The sequence below is a fragment of the Hemiscyllium ocellatum genome, chromosome 7, assembly GCF_020745735.1.
Source record: "Hemiscyllium ocellatum isolate sHemOce1 chromosome 7, sHemOce1.pat.X.cur, whole genome shotgun sequence".
Lineage (NCBI taxonomy): Eukaryota > Metazoa > Chordata > Chondrichthyes > Orectolobiformes > Hemiscylliidae > Hemiscyllium > Hemiscyllium ocellatum.
The window spans coordinates 52,885,653-52,907,861 of record NC_083407.1 but is presented as its reverse complement, the minus strand read 5'-3'; the positions used below and the strand labels follow the sequence as shown (position 1 = coordinate 52,907,861).

General features: G+C 39.7%; 2 protein-coding genes across 3 annotated transcripts in view; both read left to right on the top strand.

Annotated features, from left to right (window-relative positions):
• Nucleotides 1-5,998, top strand: part of psmd14 (proteasome 26S subunit, non-ATPase 14) — a 106,166-nt gene extending 100,168 nt beyond the window's left edge. For both annotated transcript variants that reach the window (XM_060827883.1, XM_060827886.1), the window contains exon 11: nucleotides 5,662-5,998. In XM_060827883.1, coding sequence (XP_060683866.1) covers nucleotides 5,662-5,760 — 99 coding nt within the window. In that variant the 3' untranslated portion in view covers nucleotides 5,761-5,998. The remainder of the gene's footprint in view (nucleotides 1-5,661) is intronic.
• Nucleotides 5,999-9,742: 3,744 nt separating this feature from the next.
• LOC132817079 (T-box brain protein 1-like) lies at nucleotides 9,743-14,695 on the top strand. The gene is made up of 6 exons (XM_060827191.1): nucleotides 9,743-10,422; nucleotides 10,939-11,093; nucleotides 11,325-11,446; nucleotides 11,711-11,869; nucleotides 12,242-12,303; nucleotides 12,930-14,695. The coding sequence occupies exons 1-6, from the start codon at nucleotides 9,743-9,745 to the stop codon at nucleotides 13,855-13,857; spliced, it is 2,106 nt and encodes a 701-aa protein (XP_060683174.1). The 3' UTR covers nucleotides 13,858-14,695.
• Nucleotides 14,696-22,209: the final 7,514 nt, after the last annotated feature.

The window sequence follows — 22,209 nt, the reverse complement described above, 5'->3', positions numbered from 1 at the left end:
ATTAGAGTGTTGTTAAAGTGAAGGAAGAGGAGGAATTTCTGGAATGTGTTCATGAGACCTTCCTTAATCAGTATGTTCTTAATCCAAATATGCAAGAAGCATTACTGGATCTGCTGTTGGGGATCAGGTAGCCCAGCTGACCACGTGTGGTGGGAGAACCTTGAGTAAAAATGATCTAAATATAAGCTTCATAGTAGTAATAGTGAAAATAAGGAACAATTTAAAAGTAGAACTTCGAAGTTGTAAACAGGCTAACGTGAATGTGATGAGAGGAAGCGTAGACTTGGCAAATTGAAACCAAATATTAACAGGAAAAGCAGTTATGGAACAATGGGTGATCTGTAAGAGGGGATTTATCAGATACAAGCACAGTTTTTTACAACAAGAGGGAGCGGCAGGGGAGCCAAAGCAATGATTCTACATACAAGAGGAAAATAGAAAATATGATGAAATAAATAGGGTATATGATATGTGTCAAGTTTCTCAAGACTAGCAAAGAGAGGTTATGAGAATAGTATGGCAAGGATCATTTCAGACCACACAGGTGCCAGACAATGGTTATCTTTGACAACAGAGAATCTAACACACTTCCCCCTTGACATTCAATGGCATGGCCGTCCCTGAATGCCCCATTATTAACATCCTCAGGGTTACCATAGCTCTAGTTAGTTGAAATAGCTATACATAAATACTGTAGCAATAAGAAGAAGTCAGAGACTAGGAATTCTGTAGGGTATAACCCATCTCCTGTCTTCCCCATTGCCAATCCACCATCTGCAAGACACAGTTAGGATTATGATGAATACTGTTTACTTGCCTGGAGGGGTGCAGCTCCCAAAAGCTCAACACCATCCACGACAAAGTGACCAACTTGATTTGCACCCATCCATCCATCCCCAACAACATGCAGTCCCTTTCCCAGCGCGCACAGTGGCATTAGTCCTTACTGTCTCCAAGATGCACTATAGCAAGTCCTTCAGCAGCACAATCCAAACCTGCATCCTCTACAACCTGGAAGGAAAGGGGCAACAGATACATGGGAATATCACTATCTGCAAGTTCCCCACCAGACCACAAACGAAACAAAATTGCTTATTCTTCACTGACACTACATCAAAATTTTGGAATTCACCCTTTAGCAGCTTCATGGGTCCCAGAGGATTGGAGCAGTTCAAGAAGGCATCTCATAACCGTTTTTTGCAACCAAGTACGGCTGGCCCAATCAGAGACACGCATCTCCCATTAATATATTTTAAAATTAAGTAACTAACCTAAAAGGTTACCCGAAAATCTTCATCTGACTCATAACTACGAAGCAGATCGAAATAGGTGTGGTGGGGTCTTTTCAGGACAAAGGAATTAGTATATGTGCTTAAAAGCTCAGGGCATGTGATTAGTACTTTTTAGGTGTTTATCAATAAAATAAATGTGGAAGCAAAGATGTTAAAGGAAATGGATGAGATGAAAATTGATGGATGTACTGGAAAGGCTGGTATTTTCTAAAGATCAGTGTAAGAATCATCTGATAAGGGATATAAATGATTTGGGCATTGTAATAGTGTAAAATATTTACATTTGTCAAAACAGTGAGAATCATACCAGTTTGATTGCACAAGACATGGGCTAGCAGAATGTGCAGATAAGGGGCTGAAGGAATTTAAAGGGGCGAAGAGGAAAGTGATGCAATTTAGCAAAAGGGATAGAGGGACACTGTATAAGCTTAATGGAACATTTCTGAAGAATGTACAGCTGATGAGTTTGAGCTTTTTCTAAAGCAAAAGGGAAAAAAATTTACGTTTATATTGCACCTTTCACAACCAAGATGTCTCTGAGCTTTAAGACTAATGAACTACTTTTAAAGTTCAGTCACTGTTGTAGTGTAGCAACAAGATACCAATTACAGCAATGAGGTAAATATTAGAATCTTTTTGGCAATGTTAGCATTTTAGCTGAGGGATAAATATTCATAAGAACAACGGGGAGAACTTTAGATGATAAAGACATTTTTATCTCAACTTCAGGGCAGATGGGGCTTTGATTTAGTATCTCCTCTGAAAGATAGCACTTTTGATAGTTGAATGCTACATTAACATAGATTATGTGCTAATATGGAAACAAAACTACGTCCCAGGTTTTCCTTGAACACCATCCTGACTTATAACTATATTGTTGTTGCTTCATTGTCAGTCAAAATCTGAATTCCCTTCATAACAGCACTTTAGTGTCCATGTATCCCAAAGACTGCAGTGGTTCAAAAATATAGCTCACCACCAATTTCTTCTGTGCAGTTTAGGGTAAGCTGATAATGCTGGCCTAACCAGTGATGCCCACATCCTATGTACGCCTTGGAGTGGTACAAACACCACAGCCTTCTCACTGGGGTAGATTTGGCACCCCTGAACTTTTAATAATTAAAGTCATTAACTTTTTTCAGATGATTAAGCAGGACAGGAGGACATTTTAAGGTGCTCAGTGACACTGATTCTTTACAAAAGCAGCAAGTTGCAATAATAAAATTTACAAAACCTCTATATATCTACAATTTCAAGGCACTATCTTAATTGCAATGAGTAGTTTTATATGAGGTTCTTCCATTCCTGTGACTAACTAGCTTAATTAACATAATTATATTTTACTATCCCAAAATAATCTTCATTGTGATCAATGCTAATTGAAAAGAAACACAGCAAACTGGACAAAAATCTTTACTGAATAATTTTGTCTGGAAGGAAAATATGTTTAACCATAGTATTAATAGCTGACTAAATTAGTGGTTCACAACCTTTTCAGTTGTAAGGGGCATTTCTCAAATTGATTCGTAATTGTGGACTCATTTCCCCCTTCTAAACTATGTTACGAATTCTTTATACATTTATATTTCAGAATCAAATGTTCATCAGTGTCCTCTTAAAGGAATTAGCTTAGGCTGTCTGTTTTAGTGAATATTAATATAATTAGTAATATCAAAACTTTAATGTTACGTTCATAAGAATCATAGAGATGTACAACAAGGAAACAGACCCTTAGGTCCAACTCGTCCATGCTGACCAGATGTCCGGAGGTCATCTAGTGCTATGTGCCAGCACTTAGCCCATATCTCTCTAAACCTTTCCTATTCATATACCCATCCAGATGCCAATTAAATGTTGTAATTGTACCAGCCTCCACCACTTCCTCTGGCAGCTCATTCCATACACGCACCACCCTTTGCGTGAAAAAGTTGTCCCTTAAGTCCCTTTTAAATCTTTCCCCCTTCACCATAAACCAATGCCCTTTAGTTCTGGATTTCCCCTCCCCATGGAAAAGATCTTGTCTATTTAACCTATCCATTCCCTTCATAATTTTATAAACCTCTATAAGGTCACCCCTCAGCCTCCAATGCTCAGGGAAAACAGCCCTAGCCTATCCAGCCTCTCCCTATCGCTCAAACCTCCAAACCTGACAACATCCTTGCAAGTCTTTTCTGAACCCTTCCAACTTTCATGACATTCTTCCGATAGGAGGGAGATGAGAATTGCACACAGTATTCCAAAAGTGGCCTTACCGATATCCTATACAACTGCAAATTGACCTCTCACCTCCTATACTCAATGCTCTGACCAATAAAGGAAAGCATACCAAATGCCGCCTTCATTATCCTTTCAAAGAACTATGAACCTGTACTCCAACACTGCCCAGGACCTTACCATTAAGTGTATAAGTCGTGTTCTGAGTTGCTTTCCAAAGTGCAGCACCTCACATTTATCTAAACTAAACTCCATTGGCTTCTCCTCAGCCCATTGGCTCATCTGATCAAGATTTGTGGGCGGCACGGTGGCACAGTGGTTAGCACTGCTGACTCACAGCGCCTGAGACCCGGGTTCAATTCCCGACTCAGGCGACTGACTGTGTGGAGTTTGCACGTTCTCCCCGTGTCTGCGTGGGTTTCCTCCGGGTGCTCCGGTTTCCTCCCACAGTCACAAAGATGTGCGGATCAGGTGAATTGGCCATACTAAATTGCCCGTAGTGTTAGGTAAGGGGTAAATGTAGGGGTATGGGTGGGTTGCGCTTCGGCGGGTCGGTGTGGACTTGTTGGGCCGAAGGGCCTGTTTCCACACGGTAAGTAATCTAATCTAATCTAATCCCATTGTACCCTGAGGTAACCTTCTTTGCTGTCCACTACACCTCCAATCTTTGTGTCATCTGCAAACTTACCAACTATATCTCCTATGTTCACATCCAAATCATTTATAGAAATAACAAAAAGCAGTGGAACCAGCACCGATCCTTGTGACACACCACTAGTCACAAGCCTCCAGTCTGAATAGCAACCCTCCACCATCAACCACTGTCTTCAACCTTCAAGCCAGTTCTGTTGGCTAGTTCTCCCTGTATTCGATGTGATCTAACCTTGCTTGCCAGTCTACCATGAGGAACCTTGTTGAACACCTTATGGAAGTCCATATAGATCACATCTACCACTCTGCCCTCATCAATCCTCTTCATTACTTCAAGAAATCTCAATCTAGTGAGACATGATTTCCCACATACAAAGACATGTTGACTATTCCTTACCAGTCCTTGCCTTTCAGTTGAAAGGTAATCTTAGGTTCAGCATAATGCCTGTTGAATACTTATCCATGTGACTCTGCTCTTTCCAGAGGGGATTTAAGTTTGATGGCTCCTATAACGAACACTGGTACCATTCAGAGTTGTATCCCTCTACCTCCTACAAACTCACTGCTTAGTTCCTAAGTGTTTCAGGGTGTTATCTTCTGGCTCTGCAATGGTATTACTGATAGACTATCTAGTGTGCAGGATGTTTGTCACTGGGGGAAACCTCCAGCAACTGAGACCATGACTTCAGTTCAGGTTCAACCACAGGCCCAGCTGCCTTACTCTGTGAATAAAGTTTGGCTTGGTTGGCTTTCTGTGCCATCAGATAAATGTCATATAGCAGCACCTTTTTACACCACCCAGCTCTAGCCCAAGCAATTTCAGTCCATTTCCCGTGTGCAGAGCTCATTGTCGGCTCTGCAAGGAGTATAAATCAGTCTAAGCTCCTCTGATCTGATTATCTGTTTCTGGAGCTGCCATTGCTAAGCACACTTGGCAGTGCGGACCAGTACTTCAATATGCAAGTTTATTAAGCTCCCAAACTTGACTTCAAATTGTCTAGTGTGTACACTCTTTGCTGTGTCACTTGAGTCGGCAAAGGAAATCAAAGTAATGATCAACTGCAGGTACACTGGCATGCCCTTGGTCTCTAGTTTGAGAATCTCCGTTCTAAACTGTGTTCCAGTCTGAGAATTATGGTGATTGATTTGCTCTCTCTACTGAATTGCGCTGTTGTAATGATCTCAAAAATATGAATCGTATGCAATAAGTATTTCCTTTTCTGGTATGGAATCTAAAAATTGTTTAATTTTTAGCTTTTAATTGCTTTATTTGTAAAAGTTGTAAAATATTTTCACAGTTGCATTGAATAAAATGACCTGCTAATGTTACTGAAGAATGTAGACATTATAATGGCTTGTTTTAGGTGCCATTGTAGAGTACCCAAAATGTTAATGTTACAACAACGCAAGAAACTAGATAAATGTGCCTTTTTTTTTGGAAAATAATTGATTACCTTGAAAATGATCTATTTGTTCAATAACTTGTAACCTAATTGTTTCATAGGATCCAAAACGCCATTTGGAAGAGCATGTGGATGTCGTGATGACTTCAAATATTGTGCAGTGCCTAGCAGCCATGTTGGATACAGTTGTATTTAAATAATGAACTGTAATGCTGTAAAGTTGTAGTGCATTGTTTTTTTAAAAATTGTATCATTAATGTTTGACTGGTAATACAGAGGCTGCTAAAGGCTTTACTTAAGTGTAGACGTTGGAACCTGCGAACAATGGTGTCACTGAGCAACCTGTCATTGCTTATTTTGATTCCATTGTTAAGAATATGGATCTTATTTTCCTTGTTTAAAAATACATTGAAGATTAAACTTCATACTCAACTTTGATTTTAGTATTTTATTGTCATTTTACTTTTATCATATCTCAAACAATAAAGTTAGATCTTCCCTTCAATTTATAACAACTCTTCAATGTCACGAACATCAGATTTGTACTGAAACAGATTCTGTCATTTTGAAGATTTCAAAATGATGTGCTGTGGGTTTTTAAAGCGCCAAACCTCAATCAGGCACACAAAAGCAGTTATGCATTTCTCTGATCCTTCCTTGTTTATTAAGAGCTGTTCAGCGCTGCTGAGGTAGCACATGTCTAACACCTCTAGGGTCGTAGCTGTGAATATGGCAGATGCTAAGGTCAAACTAGAATCTCGTCTGTGAAGAATGACATTTCTCAACCAACTGCTTGGCACAAAGAATGTTAAGATACATCAAACCACTAATTCATGGATAGGAGGCGGACAAGTTTTTTAAAAAACGAAAATGTTATCTGTTATGATTAACCTTGATACGATCCAGCAGTAATTTATGATTTGATAGTTTTTGAACTATTATACGTCCAATAGAGGTAATCATGTTTTAAAATTGATTGTATCACTTATTTGTAACAGGTTGGTGGAATTCACATTTTCATGAAAGGAATTTAGGGAAACACATTTATTAAAAAAAAGTTTGATGTCTCTCACTGGTTCTATAAACTGTATTCTTGCAAAATCTAAACAGTTAATTATTCCAATATTAAACTCATCACGTCAGCCTGGAACAAGAAACATAATTAAATGCAACTGCTGAAAATTTTCATAATATTGTTAGGTATTGTTATGTGAGCTTTATCGAAAAGGTTATTTAACTTCAGTAAAAGTCCCAATTTGGTGGTAAAAGAAACCGACTTCAGCAAGGAGTTAATTTTGCCTAATCGATTTGCCCTCTGTGCCCGCAATGTCAACATTGAACATCTCTGTTCTTGTTGCTGAAATCAGTTATAAGAAAATTGACTTTTTCCTACTGATTAAAGACTTGTTTCCAAAACTCTTAGGGTTGAAATTTAGAATACTCTCTGTTTTGGAAGAAGACATCCTCCTTTTCCCTCTTCAAGGTTATTCAGTAATCGCGAGAAAAGAGGTCTTTAACTCTCCTGCTGGTGCATTTTTCCAGTTCAGTAGCAAGTGTTCCGGATGGAACCCTCAGTAGTATTCTAGAGTTGTACAAACATCAATTTCCTACACAGGAAAGTACAGATGTACATTTCACTAAAGACAATTTTGTATACGATGTTATAGTCTTCATTACTAGTTTTGGTATTATAAAGCAAAGGTCCACTGAACCATACGTGCGTGAGCTATTTGTGTAATCACATAAAAATGTAATTAGGAAGATGAACCAAGGAGACACATGACAGAAAATCCTTGTAGAAAATGTGCAAATTCACTTAAACCCCCTTTGCTTTCCCCTCGATTGCTATGTCACTTTCTTTGTCCTTAAATCTCTCGGGTTGCTTGGAGTGTAATCATTTATATAATGTAAGCGAAAAACAACGTGGCAGTTGTCAAGAAGTCACGTTGAATTAATCCCAGGAGTTGATGACAGATCTAAGTAAGGTGGCCTTCAGGTTTTAAAAATTATATGGTGATGGACGGCCGATGAAGTAAGTAACAAATATGCTGGGTCTCTGGAATATAATGGCCCTGAAAAGTTACTTTTAAAGTCGAACCTGACATGGATTTAACAATTATAATGGTGATACTAATCTCGAATGTGGAACTTCGAGTTGTATTGATACAGGGTCACCAGTACCGTTAGCGTACTTAGTTTCTAAATAAATCCCGAAATACTGAATCCCATTTTATGCGTCGACTTTTGATTCTTATATAGTTTAGTCATGTCTCCGGCCTTTTGGCCGTGTTTCATCATAGAGGTAGGTTGTGACTTGCTGAGATTTTAATTTAACGACGCTAAGTGCTTATAAACACTACATTTTCGCTGCAGTAAAACAATAAAGCGCACAGAGGAGCCAGTGTACTCAATGCAATTTCAAGTACCATTTTAGAGAAGCCTATCTTTTTAGCGATTAAAAACTGTCAGTGTCCACCATATCACGGGCTCTTTCACACAGAAAAATAATTGGTCCTTTTCAAGCTGTGGTGCGGAACATCACGGGGGAATTCTGTTATTCACGAGGAATAATTATTAAAAGAAGACCCTTTCATTGACAGCAATTCTTCCCGATTCTCAAAGGCAACACACTGACTATATTTTACTAAATATTTTTGGTTGAATGTGAAATTGTTTTAACTCTTTACGTTCTCTTAATCTTGTGAAATATATGATCTGAATCAACTTCAGTGTGCATACCTACATTTTGCATGCATGTGTAAAAAATCTAATTTATAATTGGGTAAATTGTTCACATCAGTCATACTTCGCAATGCGGCCTTGGCAGTTTGAGTAGAAATGGAAGACATTCTCTTAAAATGGACTAACGCCCTCAAATTAGACCAATGATTTGTGAGATAGAATTGAGTATATATTTTGTAATTTGCTATTGATGAGGTTTGCGTGTAACTTTTGTGAATTGCTTTAGAGATGCGAGTTCCAATCTGCCGTGAATGCGTGACGTTTATTTTCAACAATACAACTCCTTAAGTAGCCGTCTTGAGGATGTATCAGGTATAACAAGTTTATTCCCAGTGCTTTTCCCAGGTCATTAGAAAGGAAATGAACCGAGGCCACTTGTAAAAGTGTACTTAGTTCTTTACGCTGAAACATTCTTTTGTAACTTCACAGTTACTTAATATTTAAAGTATCAATGTTCTCTATGTGCTGAAAGCATGATTCATTAATATTGAATTTTTAGATCAAAATCTCATGATTTGTTTATGCTAGAGTGAGAATTTAACAATCATAATTGTTTTCTAAAACTGTAAAATCATTTGTTGCTGGTGTTCGGTGATATTATTGCGCACTCAAAAGCAAAGATTTTTGAAAAGCTCCCAAGACCATTAAAAGATACCCCAAAGACAGCGTCAGATTTACGCGAGTCTTAAATATTTCAACGATGACTTTCTGAAATACACATTCGCTAATGTGATACGTACAGTTGAAGTAACTGTACGCCAGTACAAAAATATTGTTTGAACACCCGATCACAAAAAGAGCATGCCTGTTAAATTGTTGAATTACGAGAGCACCGCTCTTCGAATCATGACTATTACTATATTTATAGTTGAAAACATTATTTTTCCGTGTAACTAAATCATTTGTTTTAACTAGTTTTTGCTTTTGCTATCCGATCATTAAATAATCAGTATTTCGGTAAATGCAGATGTGGAAAAGCCAACTCTACAACAATTTATTGGACCCTTATTCTTTCCAGTTTCGCCCAGTCGTATCCGTCGACTCTTCCTGGCTGGAACACTATCCAAAAACAGGGATGGAAGGTTGCTTGTTAGTAACACACAGACTGTCTTTCTAAAATGAGATCATCTTGCAATTTGCCATCATTGCCATTAGGACTCAGGTGATTATACTAATTAATGTCTGTCTAATTAAATTACTGTCAGCGGTTAACCAATAGCAAGAGCTGTTTCATTAGCTGTGCAACCGGGAAGATCAAAAGTGAGTCCTTCCCTACTATTGCAAAGTGTCAATTGGCCAATCGCTTTTCGGTTGGGGGGGAGAGGTAAAAAACTAGTACAAGCCTTTGTGAGAGGGCTTAAAGAATTGCTTTCAAGCGGGTTGGGTTTTTGCATCTACTGCCGAGGGGTTCTATAGGGTGAGGTGCTGACTTATTAAGCTATGCAGTTGGAGCACTGCTTATCTTCATCTATAATGCTCCCCAAGAAATTTCTGAATGTGAATAGCACTTATCCCAACAGTGAGCTTACTTTACATGATCCCATCATCTCGGCCAGTGACAACCTCGAAAGAAGTTCACCTCTGAAAAAAATTACCAGGGGGATGACGAATCAATCAGAGACAGACAATTTTCCTGACTCCAAGGACGCGTCGGGGGACGTCCAGAGAAGCAAGCTCTCTCCTGTTTTGGACGGGGTCTCTGAAATTCGTCATAATTTCGATGGATCAGCGGCAGACAGATATCTCCTGTCACAATCGAGCCAACCACAGCAACCGACTGCTGCTCCTAGTGCTATGTTTCCTTACACTGGCCAGCATGGACCAACACATCCCGCTTTTTCTATTAGCAGTCCGAGCAGGTATATGGCTCACCATCCTGTGATCACGAATGGAGCCTACAACAGTATTTTGTCCAATTCTTCGCCTCAAGGCTACCCGGCTGCTGGTTACCCTTACCCTCAACAGTATGGACACAGCTATCAGGGAGGACCTTTCTATCAATTTTCTTCTGGTCAACCAGGACTAGTCCCCGGCAAAGCCCAGGTGTACTTGTGTAATAGGCCACTGTGGCTTAAATTCCATAGACATCAAACAGAAATGATCATCACGAAACAAGGCAGGTAAGTGGACTTGTTTTTTTCATTCAACGCCGCGCAATTTTACCATTCGAGATTAGACAAAGCGAAAGCTTACTTCATCGGCAAAATTTTCAATTGAAACATTGTTACCGGTACATAACCGTGTCTGTTTCTTTGGGATGGTGCGGCTTTCGTATTTCTACCAGTCTCTTAGAGACCGGATAGGTTTGGTTCTGATAAGAATGGGTGACGAGCTGTACAAGTTGCGTTTAGGTTGAAGAGAGTGACCAGTTCCTGAGACTTTTTAAAAATTAATTATTCGAGGAGTCTAAATGTAAAATGATATTATTTCTTGAAGAGGTGCAAGCAAATGTGCAGAAACATCAAAACGAGCACCTTCTTCCAGAATCTCAATGCGTAACATTTTCAGAAACTGAATTACACACACAAAAAAACAAATGAACTGAGAATACATGTCAGAGTGCAACACCAAGCACACATTCCTGTTTTAATGCCCATCTGATTGATTTCGTGCGTAAATGTTGCTCTCTGTTTCAGGCGGATGTTTCCATTTTTGAGTTTTAACATCTCCGGTCTGGACCCCACTGCACATTACAATATCTTTGTGGATATTATATTGGCCGATCCCAATCACTGGCGATTCCAGGGAGGAAAATGGGTTCCTTGTGGGAAAGCGGATACCAATGTGCAAGGCAAGTTATTCTAACTTGTGCCGCTTTACATCAGCGAGTGGGACTATGGTTGAATAATAATTTGGTAATTGTTTCCCAGAGTTGTACTATTTTCCCCCAATATTCTTAAATCGAACCTACTGCACTTTATGACTTTACTGACTTGCGATACATTTTTCCAGATTGGAAGTAACGTTCCATTACTGGATTAACCGGACCGTGCTTGTTTTTCTGGATGTCTGTCTTCTACAGGTAACAGGATCTACATGCACCCAGATTCGCCAAACACAGGTGCTCACTGGATGAGACAAGAAATTTCCTTCGGCAAATTAAAATTGACCAATAATAAGGGAGCATCAAACAATAACGGGCAGGTAATGCCTTTGTTTGGATTAAATGCTGATCGTTTTGTGTGTATTGTTAATGAATTCCAATGATAAATCGACGTCTTAATGACTTAATATACTGAAATCAACTGACCGACGATTCCTTGGTACATGTACGCTGGCTTTTGACAAGATGTTGTGTGACAGCTTAAAAGCTAAAATATATGGAACGTGATTTTTACTTAGCTGACTGTGGATTTTAAAAGACAGAAAAATAAAGCATTTCCATGTTGTTTTTTTTTGCCCTGACAGATGGTGGTTCTACAGTCTCTCCATAAATATCAACCTCGACTACACGTAGTTGAAGTGAATGAGGATGGAGCAGAGGATTCGAATCAGCCGGGCAGAGTTCAGACCTTTACTTTTCCAGAAACACAGTTCATAGCAGTTACTGCGTATCAAAATACAGATGTAAGGAATTAATTGAGAATGCAAAACATTTCAATTATTCTTAAGAATAATTATTTTCAACCTTTTTTTCCCCCTGGGACATTAATGAAACACGTTTCAAACCTTTTGAGTGGAACCAACTACATTATACTTGACGAATTTTCTGTGGTATTCTAGAGGATTTGTTGAACATTTTGCATTCCTGATTATTAAAGCATTGACATAATTGTGCCAGTTGTAAATCAGTTTATACGACAGTTGTGGTCGACTCACTCGATTCCACAAAACTATTTTATGAAGAAATAATTTTCGACGCAATTTACATTAATGTTTTAAGAATCTGTCTGCACATAGAAACGAGTGACTGATTTCTATTGAAATTTTGTTCAACAGATCACACAGTTGAAAATAGACCACAATCCCTTTGCCAAAGGATTTAGAGATAACTATGATACGTAAGTTTGCACTTCAATTTGTTTTATTAAGAAACCTGCTAAATGGACGGCATGACATTCTGTTCACACCTACGTTTTAAATGCTGTGATTTTTTTTTGAAAAATTGGTAAACGATTGAGTTGTCAAAGTATTTTAAATCTGGACACTTGACACATCACTAGTTAAAATACAGCTGTTGCTTCTGCTCGGTTTGTATTTCTTAACGTGGTGTTCTTAAATGCTTAATGTTCAATGCTCCGTCCCAGGAAAAGCGCCAAGTGCAGGCTGCACCTATTGTATTAAATGTACAGTGCTGGAAATCTGAAACAAAGTATTGGAGCGATGGCAGGTCTTGTTTGACTCCGTTTTCTCTCCAGATGCTGCCAGACCTCCTGTGCTTCCTCCAGTACTATTTGTTTTGTTTCTATTAGGTGAAAGTTCGCCACAAGATGTTCGTGGCGTCCTCTGGGGAACAAGACACGAACTGGACACTGACCTTTTTATATTTAAAAAAATATGGTCCTACTGATTTTTAAAATTGGGTGGGTGGTCAATCTGATGTGAATCCACTTCCTTCTAAAAACTGGAGGAAAGTTACTGATGGGTTTTGATGCATCTTGTGATTTTTTTCTCTGCTCACTGATAGGATCTACACCGGCTGCGAGGTTGACCGACTCACCCCGTCGCCGAGTGACTCTCCCCGGTCTCAGATCGTCCCCAGCAGCCGGTACGCCGTCACCCAGTCTTTCCTGCAGGAGCAGTTTGTGAATAACTACGCCAAGGCGCGGTTCCACCACGGCGGCCCGGGCGCTGCAGCAGCGGGAGGAGGAGTAGGAGCCGGCGGCGGCGGTGGCGGCGGCGCTGGAGGAGCCGAGCGGAGTGTCCCCCACAGTAACGGGCTGCTGTCCCCGCAGCAAGCGGAGGAGCCGGCCACCCCGTCCCCGCAGCGCTGGTTCGTCACCCCGCTGCAGCAGCCGGCCAACAACCGCCTCGACTTCTCGGCGTACGACACCGACTTCGCCGGCAACGCCATCCTGTCGTACGGGGTAGGGGTGAAGGCGCTGCCGCTGCAGGCCAGCACCCGGCCCCTGGGCTACTACCCAGATCCATCCGGCTGGGGCGCACGCAGCCCGCAGTACTCGTGCAAATCGAGCTCGGTGCTGCCCTGGGCCCGCGGATCCTCCACTAACTCGTACCTGGAAGAGGCGGCGGCGGCGGCTGCAGCGGCAGCGGCGGCGGCCGAGGGTTTGGCTCCGGGTCCCGGGCCGGGCTCGGACCGCTCGCCCCTGGCGGCCGCCGCCGAGGACACCAAACCCAAGGAGCTGCCGGACTCGGCCTGGATCGAGGCACCGTCTTCCATCAAGTCCATCGACTCCGGAGACTCGGGTATCTACGAGCAGGCCAAGAGGAGGCGCATCTCCGCGGACGGCCCCCCGCCTCCGGCCCCAGCCCCGGCCCCGGCCACGGCCACCGAGAGTCCGTCTCCCCTGAAGAGTGAGGCGCTGACCCCGAGAGACTGCGAGAAAAACTGCGCCAAGGAGATGGCCTTTTACGGCTTCTACTCTCACACCTAGAGCGCCCTGCGGGGCAAACTCCCGCCTGGCTTTTAAAACTGATCACCCCCTGCGCCCCCTCCTCGGAAATGCCAAAAGCCAAACCTGCTGGTGCCAACATCGAGTTTAATTTGTTGCACAAAGATGCCCTTTTCTCTCCCTGGTTGTGGTGATGATGATGCCTGTGACCAATGGTAACCCTGGGCTCGGATGCACAGGCCGGTGTTTTGTTAAAACCCTGTTTGTGTTTTATTGTGATAAATAATTATAAAACTGTGAAGTTCAAAAGCAGTGTGTTCACCTGTACAGACATTTCGCTTTTCCTCTTCCCTTCTCTTCTTCCCCCCTCCCCCTCTTCGTGTATTTCAATTGAAACTTTGGGGTATGTAAATTGTGTCTGTACAGGAAACTTTTATTCGATTCTTATTTGACCAACTTTTTGTAGTTGGAAGTAAGCCAGTTCTATCTAATCACATGTACAGATTATTTTAAACGGTAGATCAGTGGCATTTTGCGTGACTTGCCTTCGAATGGCCCGGATCATAGACTAAGATTTTAATGCGTTTTTTTGTAGAAACGTAGAATTATAGAGTTTTAATTCCTGAAGTTGCTGCCACGTTGTTTCAATGACAGAGTTCCTCTCAAAGAAAGTATATTATGGTCTGTTTGCAATAGGGATTGGGAGGGGGGAGGGTCACGATGCTTTTCAGGGTTGATATGTAAATTTTGTCCATTTCTGTAAAGATATTATCGTGCTTGTATATGGGTAACATTTCATCCCGTTCCAGTCTGTGAAGTGAATGTCACAGAATTTGTTTTTTTTTGCCAGTTTGTATACATTTCATGTGTAAAATGAAATAATAAAAAATGTGAAATCTTTGCCAAGACTTGCAAATATTTAATTCTTTGATATAGTATTCCATTTTGCGCTAGGACCTTCTTTTGTGTGTTTGTAGAATCTCTTAAAAAAGTGATACGTTTAACTGTCGCAGCAGCTAGTTATTGACCACTTATTAACAAATGCAGTTGAATAGTCATGGATTATAATGCTTATGAATTACATCCCTTTCATCATACTTTGACTTCCCTAAATTAAGAAAATCGCTTACGCGCTTACACTTTTACAGAATATTAGGAAATTTTACTAAGATTCCGTTAAAAGATTTGGATTTTCCGATATTATCCTCCGAACTTCATTTTTTTTAAGGTCCATTGAGACATTTTGTTTTTTGCTTGGCATAAATGCTGTGCCAGTATGTAATGCTTATGTTCTCGGTTCGTTGAAGGTGCAAGTCAGCATGTTAATTGTGCTTTTGTGGCAATGCACCTTTAATGTTTCTATTTCTTGGGCGACTTTACAATCAATTGCTTGCTTGACGGATCTGTTGACTGCCTCAAACTTTGGCATGGATATGATTTTACTTCCACTAGCTAAGTCCAAAACCCTTTCTAAATCGACAGTAAATCGTGCGAATATGTAGAAATTATTCATTTTCATAGCCTCATTTCCTACTGCCTCTTTACACATGAGTAATATGGTAACCTTTTCTGTTCAGAAATCGATTTAAATTAGTTGGCATTTTAATCGTAATTGAAAATCTGTCCCTAGCTTTTCCACTTCCGGTTTTATTCATTACGACCTAAGTGAGTTCCTAACTTAATATGAAATCTATTAGAAAGGAATATACTTATACGAATTTAAAAGGAATTTGTTACACTTTTATGCTGTTGTTGGATTTTAAAATGCTGCATTTGAGCGTTCACGTTTAAGTTTAATTTCCCTATTATACATTCCTTTTGGGGTAGTGTGATGTTCCCAAGTCGTCGCAGTAAACCTCCCTTGAAGCCAACATTTTAGTTTTATAGATATTCTAGAATAAAATCAGAAACTTCCTTTGATTCCGTATTACATACATATGTCCAGTTCATTAGATTGCAGGGCTTTAAATAGCAGGCATAGCACTTAATATCATTTTAAAATGATTGCTCTTCAACTGACCTACATGGTTGTGTCGATGCAAAATCTATGAAATGTATCTAAGAAGAATATGTTGAAGACTTTGGGTTTTTGACCCCGAGCTTTTCGGTCTCGCTATACACCAGTTAACAATGTACAAGATGAAACCATCGTGAGGTTAATGGATAATTGGATATACGGTAGATAACTTGCTTTAAATTCTTTGACAAATGTAACCGCAAGCGTGCTCCCAAAACAACAGCTTGACATTTTTTTTGTAATCCTTTTATCTTTACTGCCGATTAATTAGATCAGGTATCTTCTAATAGCGTTAGCCTCATTTGACACCCTTTTAAAAACTTTGATTCACTTGAACTTTAACCAAAAGATGTTCAATACCTTCAGATAAAACTTGATGTTTGACTAGAAGCAGTAATTGACGCTAATTTTTTGTGGATTTCAACACCTGAAAAACAACTACTCGCAATGCCCTTCCTTCCGAATATAACAAGAACACGGCACACACCACAACAGAGCAAATCTCGAACAGTTTGTTTATAATTTATTTAAACCCTTCGCTGGTTTTAGATCAGCGCTTACAAGTTGCTTTTTCCAAATATAACGTGCTTATAATATGGCATTCTTTTCATGAGTTACTCTGGTGCGAAACTACATATATATAATATATATGTTAGCAAATAGTTTACCTGTTTCACGTGTCATGCGGCAGTCTATGTCTGGAGTGAGCAATGCTGTTGCTCGGTAACAAAGATGAATTTTGAAGTTTAGCAAACGAATGCAGAATGTTGAGAAACGGGGAACATATAGAGTGTACATATATATTCTTTCTAATTCCCTTCGCTTCGAGTGCAATATTTAAATGCTAAGATCTATATAGACTGAGCAGAGGACTGCTAGTTTAGTGTTCAGATAACTGTTCGTAGTTTTTACATTTTTAGGGGTCGAATCTTTGAGAGGTCACATTCAATATCTTGTACTGCTGCAATCCTGATATCCAGCCGTTTCAGGAATATGGCTAACATCTTTATCATATTTGAGTCCTGTAAGTGAGCGAATAATATCTTAAAAACAAGCGGACAGGCTTTCGTTCGAAAAAAAATGTAACTTGAGCAATGGAAGGACTCATTCCCGTGTCTAACACAAGTCAACCTGCAAAGAACAACCATTCCCGCACATCTGTAGAAGGACTTGGGGTCTGTAAGAGAAAGGGGAAATGTTGACTCAGGTTTGTTAGTTTCCCTCGCAGATTTCACCTTTTGAAGATCTCGGTTTTGCTGTTCGAGACCAGGCTAATTGTCTGCTGCTGGATAATATAGCTCAGTTTTTGGATGTGGCACCTGGCCCTTAAAAACACGCGCAATGTAGGTCAGACAGTGGCATTTCCCATCTCTTATCTATGATTTGCTTTTTAATGAGTGTTACACAGAAGAAGCAATTTAAATAACTCAGTATCTATCAGAATATTTGGGGAAAATGCGCCAACTAACTTCTCTGATATCTCTTTAGTATTCCAGCCTGTGTTGTCCCCCGTCTGTCTTTCGATCTCTTGTAAAGTGCATTCAAGGTTGAATTCGGAATGTTCGTAATGAACTTGATTATATTCCTAGATTGTTGTCTCAAGGCGAAAGCCTCATCAAGAAAACGAATTCCCTGAAAACACATTAGCGAGACCATTAGCTGCAAGTACCTTATTAGGTCTGTATTCTCGATATGGCATATAATAGACTCCCATGATGAAAAGATATTGGGCTACGATCAGAGACAACCAGGCCAAATAATCCCTCTCTAACTTCCCAAATCCAATCTATATCGTCGCCTAGAGTGTAGATTGCAAGTCTTTAATACTCCCCCTACCCTCCCCTCCCCAACGCATAATGTCCAATTATTGTTAGACTGTGCCCCGTAGTTTAATATTCTCATACTGAATGACAAAGAGTTATGTTTAACATCTCGAGGTGATTTAAATTAGTACCCTGCCCTGCCACTTCCCTCTCCAGATATGTAAGTCAGTGTTATTTCCAACCAGTTACTCCGGCTACATACTTCAGACATGCTCTGGCCAACTGTTTCTCACAATGACACATATTCGTGTGACAGAGCTATTTACTTATATCTGAAGGAACTCCCTCTGTCAAGAATGAAGTGTGCAATCTATATAGGAATATATTCTATCCCCCAGACCCGGAGAGTTCAGACACAAAGCTGGCAGAATAAAGATGTAAATATCTTGCATGTATGATGGGGCTGGTGGTTAACTGGCTTTAATCCCGCGCCTTGCCAGCACAGCTTCCCGGTCTCCCTTCAGCTGGGACCATTGCTGCATTCACCTACAGGTTATCTCCAAGCGAAGGGAGAAGTTCCACTTCCGGTCCATGGCACACACCTTCCAGATTCTGACAGGGTCTGCGATTATTTGTCAATTCTTTTCTTTTTGACCGAGAGTACTTTGACCGAGTCCAAAAACAGAATGTTCTACGAAATAAAATGTTAGAAATGAGCAGCAAATCAGACAGCATCAGTTGGAGACAGAAACAGAGCTATAGGAAGAGGCTGAAAAAGCTGGGGCTTTCCCCCTGGTGTGTCGGAGGCTGAGGGATGACATTGTAGAGGTTTATAAAATTATGAGGGGCATGGCTACCGTAAATAGGAAAAACCAGGGCAGGGGAGTCCAAAACCAGAAGCTGTAGGTTTAAGGTAAACGACTTAAAAGGGCAACTTTTTCATGCAGAGGGTAGTGAATGGAAAGAGGTACCAGAGGAAGTGGTGGAGGCTAGTATAATTACAGCATTTAAAGGCAACTGGATGGGAACATGAATAGGAAGAGTTTAGAGGGCTATGGGCCAAATGCTGGTCCATAGTACCCGGTGAAATTGGGTTAGGATGTCTGGGAATTGGACAGAAGGGGCTGTTACCATGCTGCATAACTCTATGACTGTATCCGAACTCCCAGCTGATCCGAACAGCCCATCGTATAACAGTGACTGTATTTCATAAAGTACTTGGAAGGCTGTATAGCACTTTCACGTGTCTTGTGGTCCTGAGAGCGCATCATTGGATTCAAAAGGCATTTGGTGTCCTGCCAGGAAGGAAATGCGTTCAGGTTTAGACCATTCTGTATGGTTACCTACCTCAGCCTCTGCTGCATCTCCTTTGATGTCATTGATATTTAGAAATTATCCACATTGAACATCCTTGAATATTCTCAATACTTGAACTTTTACAGCTTTCTGGAAAAATTCCAAAGATTCATTGTCCTCTGAATGAAGGAATTCCTCGTAAACAGCTAATTGCTTATTCAGAGTCTGAGTTCTTGATTTTTGATATCCCAGTGAGGGGAAACATTTTTTTTCTGCAGCTACTTTGCTTATCCCTTTAAGAATCCTGTAGGTTTCAATGAGATCACCACTGATTCTTCTTACTCAAAGAATACAGCTCAGCCTCTTCAATCTTATTCACAGGCCAGTCTTGTTATCCCAGGAATTATTCTAGAAAACCTCTGCTGTATTTCCTTGATGGAGAGTATATCTTTTCCTAAGGGGATCAAAACTACACACAATATTCCAGTTGTGATCGGATTATTCTCCATACAATTGAAGCAAGACTTTTTTTTTCCCTCCTTTTGCAATAATGCCTAACATGCAATTTGCTGTTGTGGTACAATGGTGGTATCCCTCCCTCTGGAGGTGTGTCATGACATCAGAACAGATTGATTTAAAATGCCTAACATTTCTTTCTAATTTGTTGCTGCACCTGCATGCTAGCATTCAGCAATTTATGAACAAGGATTCACTGGTCTTTTGAACATCAAAACTTCCCAACTTAAACAACACTCAGTACCTCTGTTCCTCCTGATAACCTTATATTTATCCACATAATATTTCATTTGTCATATTCTTGTTAATCATATCCCCTCAAAGCCTCATCCAGAAAACATCATTTTATACTTTGCATTGCTTACTCACTTCAAAATATTATACTTGGTCCACATATTCAAATCTTTGACATTGATTCTGAACAGATGAGACCAAAGCACTCATCTTTGTGACACGTTAATAGGCATAGCCTGTCAACCTGAGAATGATCCATTAACTTTAACTCTCCATTAACAAATCCTTAATCCTCATCTATCAACCAAGCACCTATCCAATAACTTTTCCAGTGTGGAACCTTATCAAAAACCATCTGAGAAATCCAAATACACCACATCCACTGGTCCCTCATATCTACTTTGCTGGTAACAACATAAACAAATCTCTAACAGACTTATCGAGCATGATTTCCGCTTCATAAATTCATGTTGACCCTACCCATCAGGGCATTATTTACTTTTTTTTATTTTTTATTTTCAGATCCTTAATGTTAGACTTTTGTATTTTTTTTATTACTGACATTAGGCTAACAAGGCTATGGTTCCTCAGTTTCTCCCTTCATCCTTTCTGAAATAGCAAAGTTGCATTTGCAACCTTACAACCTGCAGACGCCATTACAGAATCTGTACACATTTGAAAGATGGCCATCAATACATTACTAACTTTGTTGCCATCACTTTCAACACTGCATACAGGATCCTGGTGACTTGTTAACTTTCTGTTCCATTAATTTCACCAATATGACATTTTGACTGACAGTAATTTCTTTTGATTCTGCATTCTCATTAATCATTGGAACTCTATTATTTCTGGGAGATTTATTGTATCTTCCTCAGTGAAGACAGACACAAAATAATCAATTAGCTTCTCTGCCATTTCCTTATTTTCCAACATAAATTCTTCTACATCTGCCTGTATTGGACTCCATATTTGCATTTGCATTTCTGCTTCTTTTCACATGCTCATAGAAGCTTTTACAGCCTATTTTATGTTTCTTCCTAATTTATTATGTTCTATACTCCCTCTCTTTTTCAGTTTCTTGTACCTCTTTTGCTTAATTTTAAAACACCCCTCAGTTCAATAATAGTTTGATGGCAATTTTACAAACCTCCGCTTTTGATCAACCACAATTTTTAACTTCTCATTTAGCCATGGTTGTCTCTCTATTCCTGTTTGTTTCTTTTTTTGCATTACTGAAATGTAGGTTTGTTGTAAACTATGCATTAATTCGTTAAATATGACCCATTACCCACTAAATCTTTTAATGTATTTCCAAATGATCTATTGGTTATTGATGGCTCAATTCATTGCTCCAGAAAATGATTTTGCACATATTCTTCAAAATTATCCTCCACAGAATTTTTGCTCATTCGATTTGTTCACTGTATGTATTGATTAAAGTCACACATGATTACTGCATTTCCTAGTTATGTGCTTCTCTAATTTATTCCACACCCTGCACTATCACTGTTGTTCAGTAGCTTATAAACAACTTTTATCAATATTTACTGCCTCTTATTGTTTCTAAGCTCTATTCAGACAGAATCTGCATTTTCTCATCTAAGATACTTTCTCACTCATACACTGACTTCACCCCTTTATTTTCCTTTGTTCCTTTCATTCTATCTCTTTATCATTATTCTGTCTTTTGGCTCCGTTGAGCATTGTTGTCATATGGCAAATTGCCAACATACCAGTCTTGGGTTGTGTCTTGAGTTCCTCATGAACAGTTTAATAAACAACACAACTAACCATTATATATGTGAAACTTGCCATCATTCATTTAATCATAGTATGGAAGCACATTGTACCCCATTGAATGGTGCAGAGCTGAAAAGGTAGCTGCTTGCTTTCCTTCAATCCACTCTGGTTAGCAACTAAGCCCTGGTAATTATACCTTTATGTTCTTGCATTTGGACATCAGGTAATGTTTTCTGGCTGCTGTCACTCTGAAATTCAATGTTTCCTTATTAATTATATGATTGTTAGATCCCATCAATGTGATGGAAGGATATAAACAAAACCTTTTGATTCATGAAAGCCACATTAATGGTCCAGTGATTTGATATATGTTTACATATTAAACATATAAGATATGCATGTTTAAACCTCTTTCAGGTGTTTTGAAATAAGTTATATTCTCATGAATTAACTAGGTATTCTGGAGCTTTAACATTACTTTCAGGAACAGACTTCCAATTATTTTCAACTTTTATGCAGCAAATTCACCAAGTGGTTTTAAACTAGGGGCTAATACAGTTCCCAAAGCAATTTATTTGAGTGATTTGTCGCTGGGTAGTACCAACTGGTGCTCCAATTCACAGGCAGCAAATTTCTGTCTTAATTATATTGCTGTGGGGAGCTGCTGAGCAGCAACCTGGTGCTTTCCAAAAAGGAGGAAGGGAAAACTGGAGGGCCAATTAGTTTCAAACGGCCTCTGAAGAGTGTTGTGTATATACATATGGGAGTAGGTTCCTAGTTTATTTTAGCTAAGGAAGAGAGAATTATGATTCATTTACTTAAAGA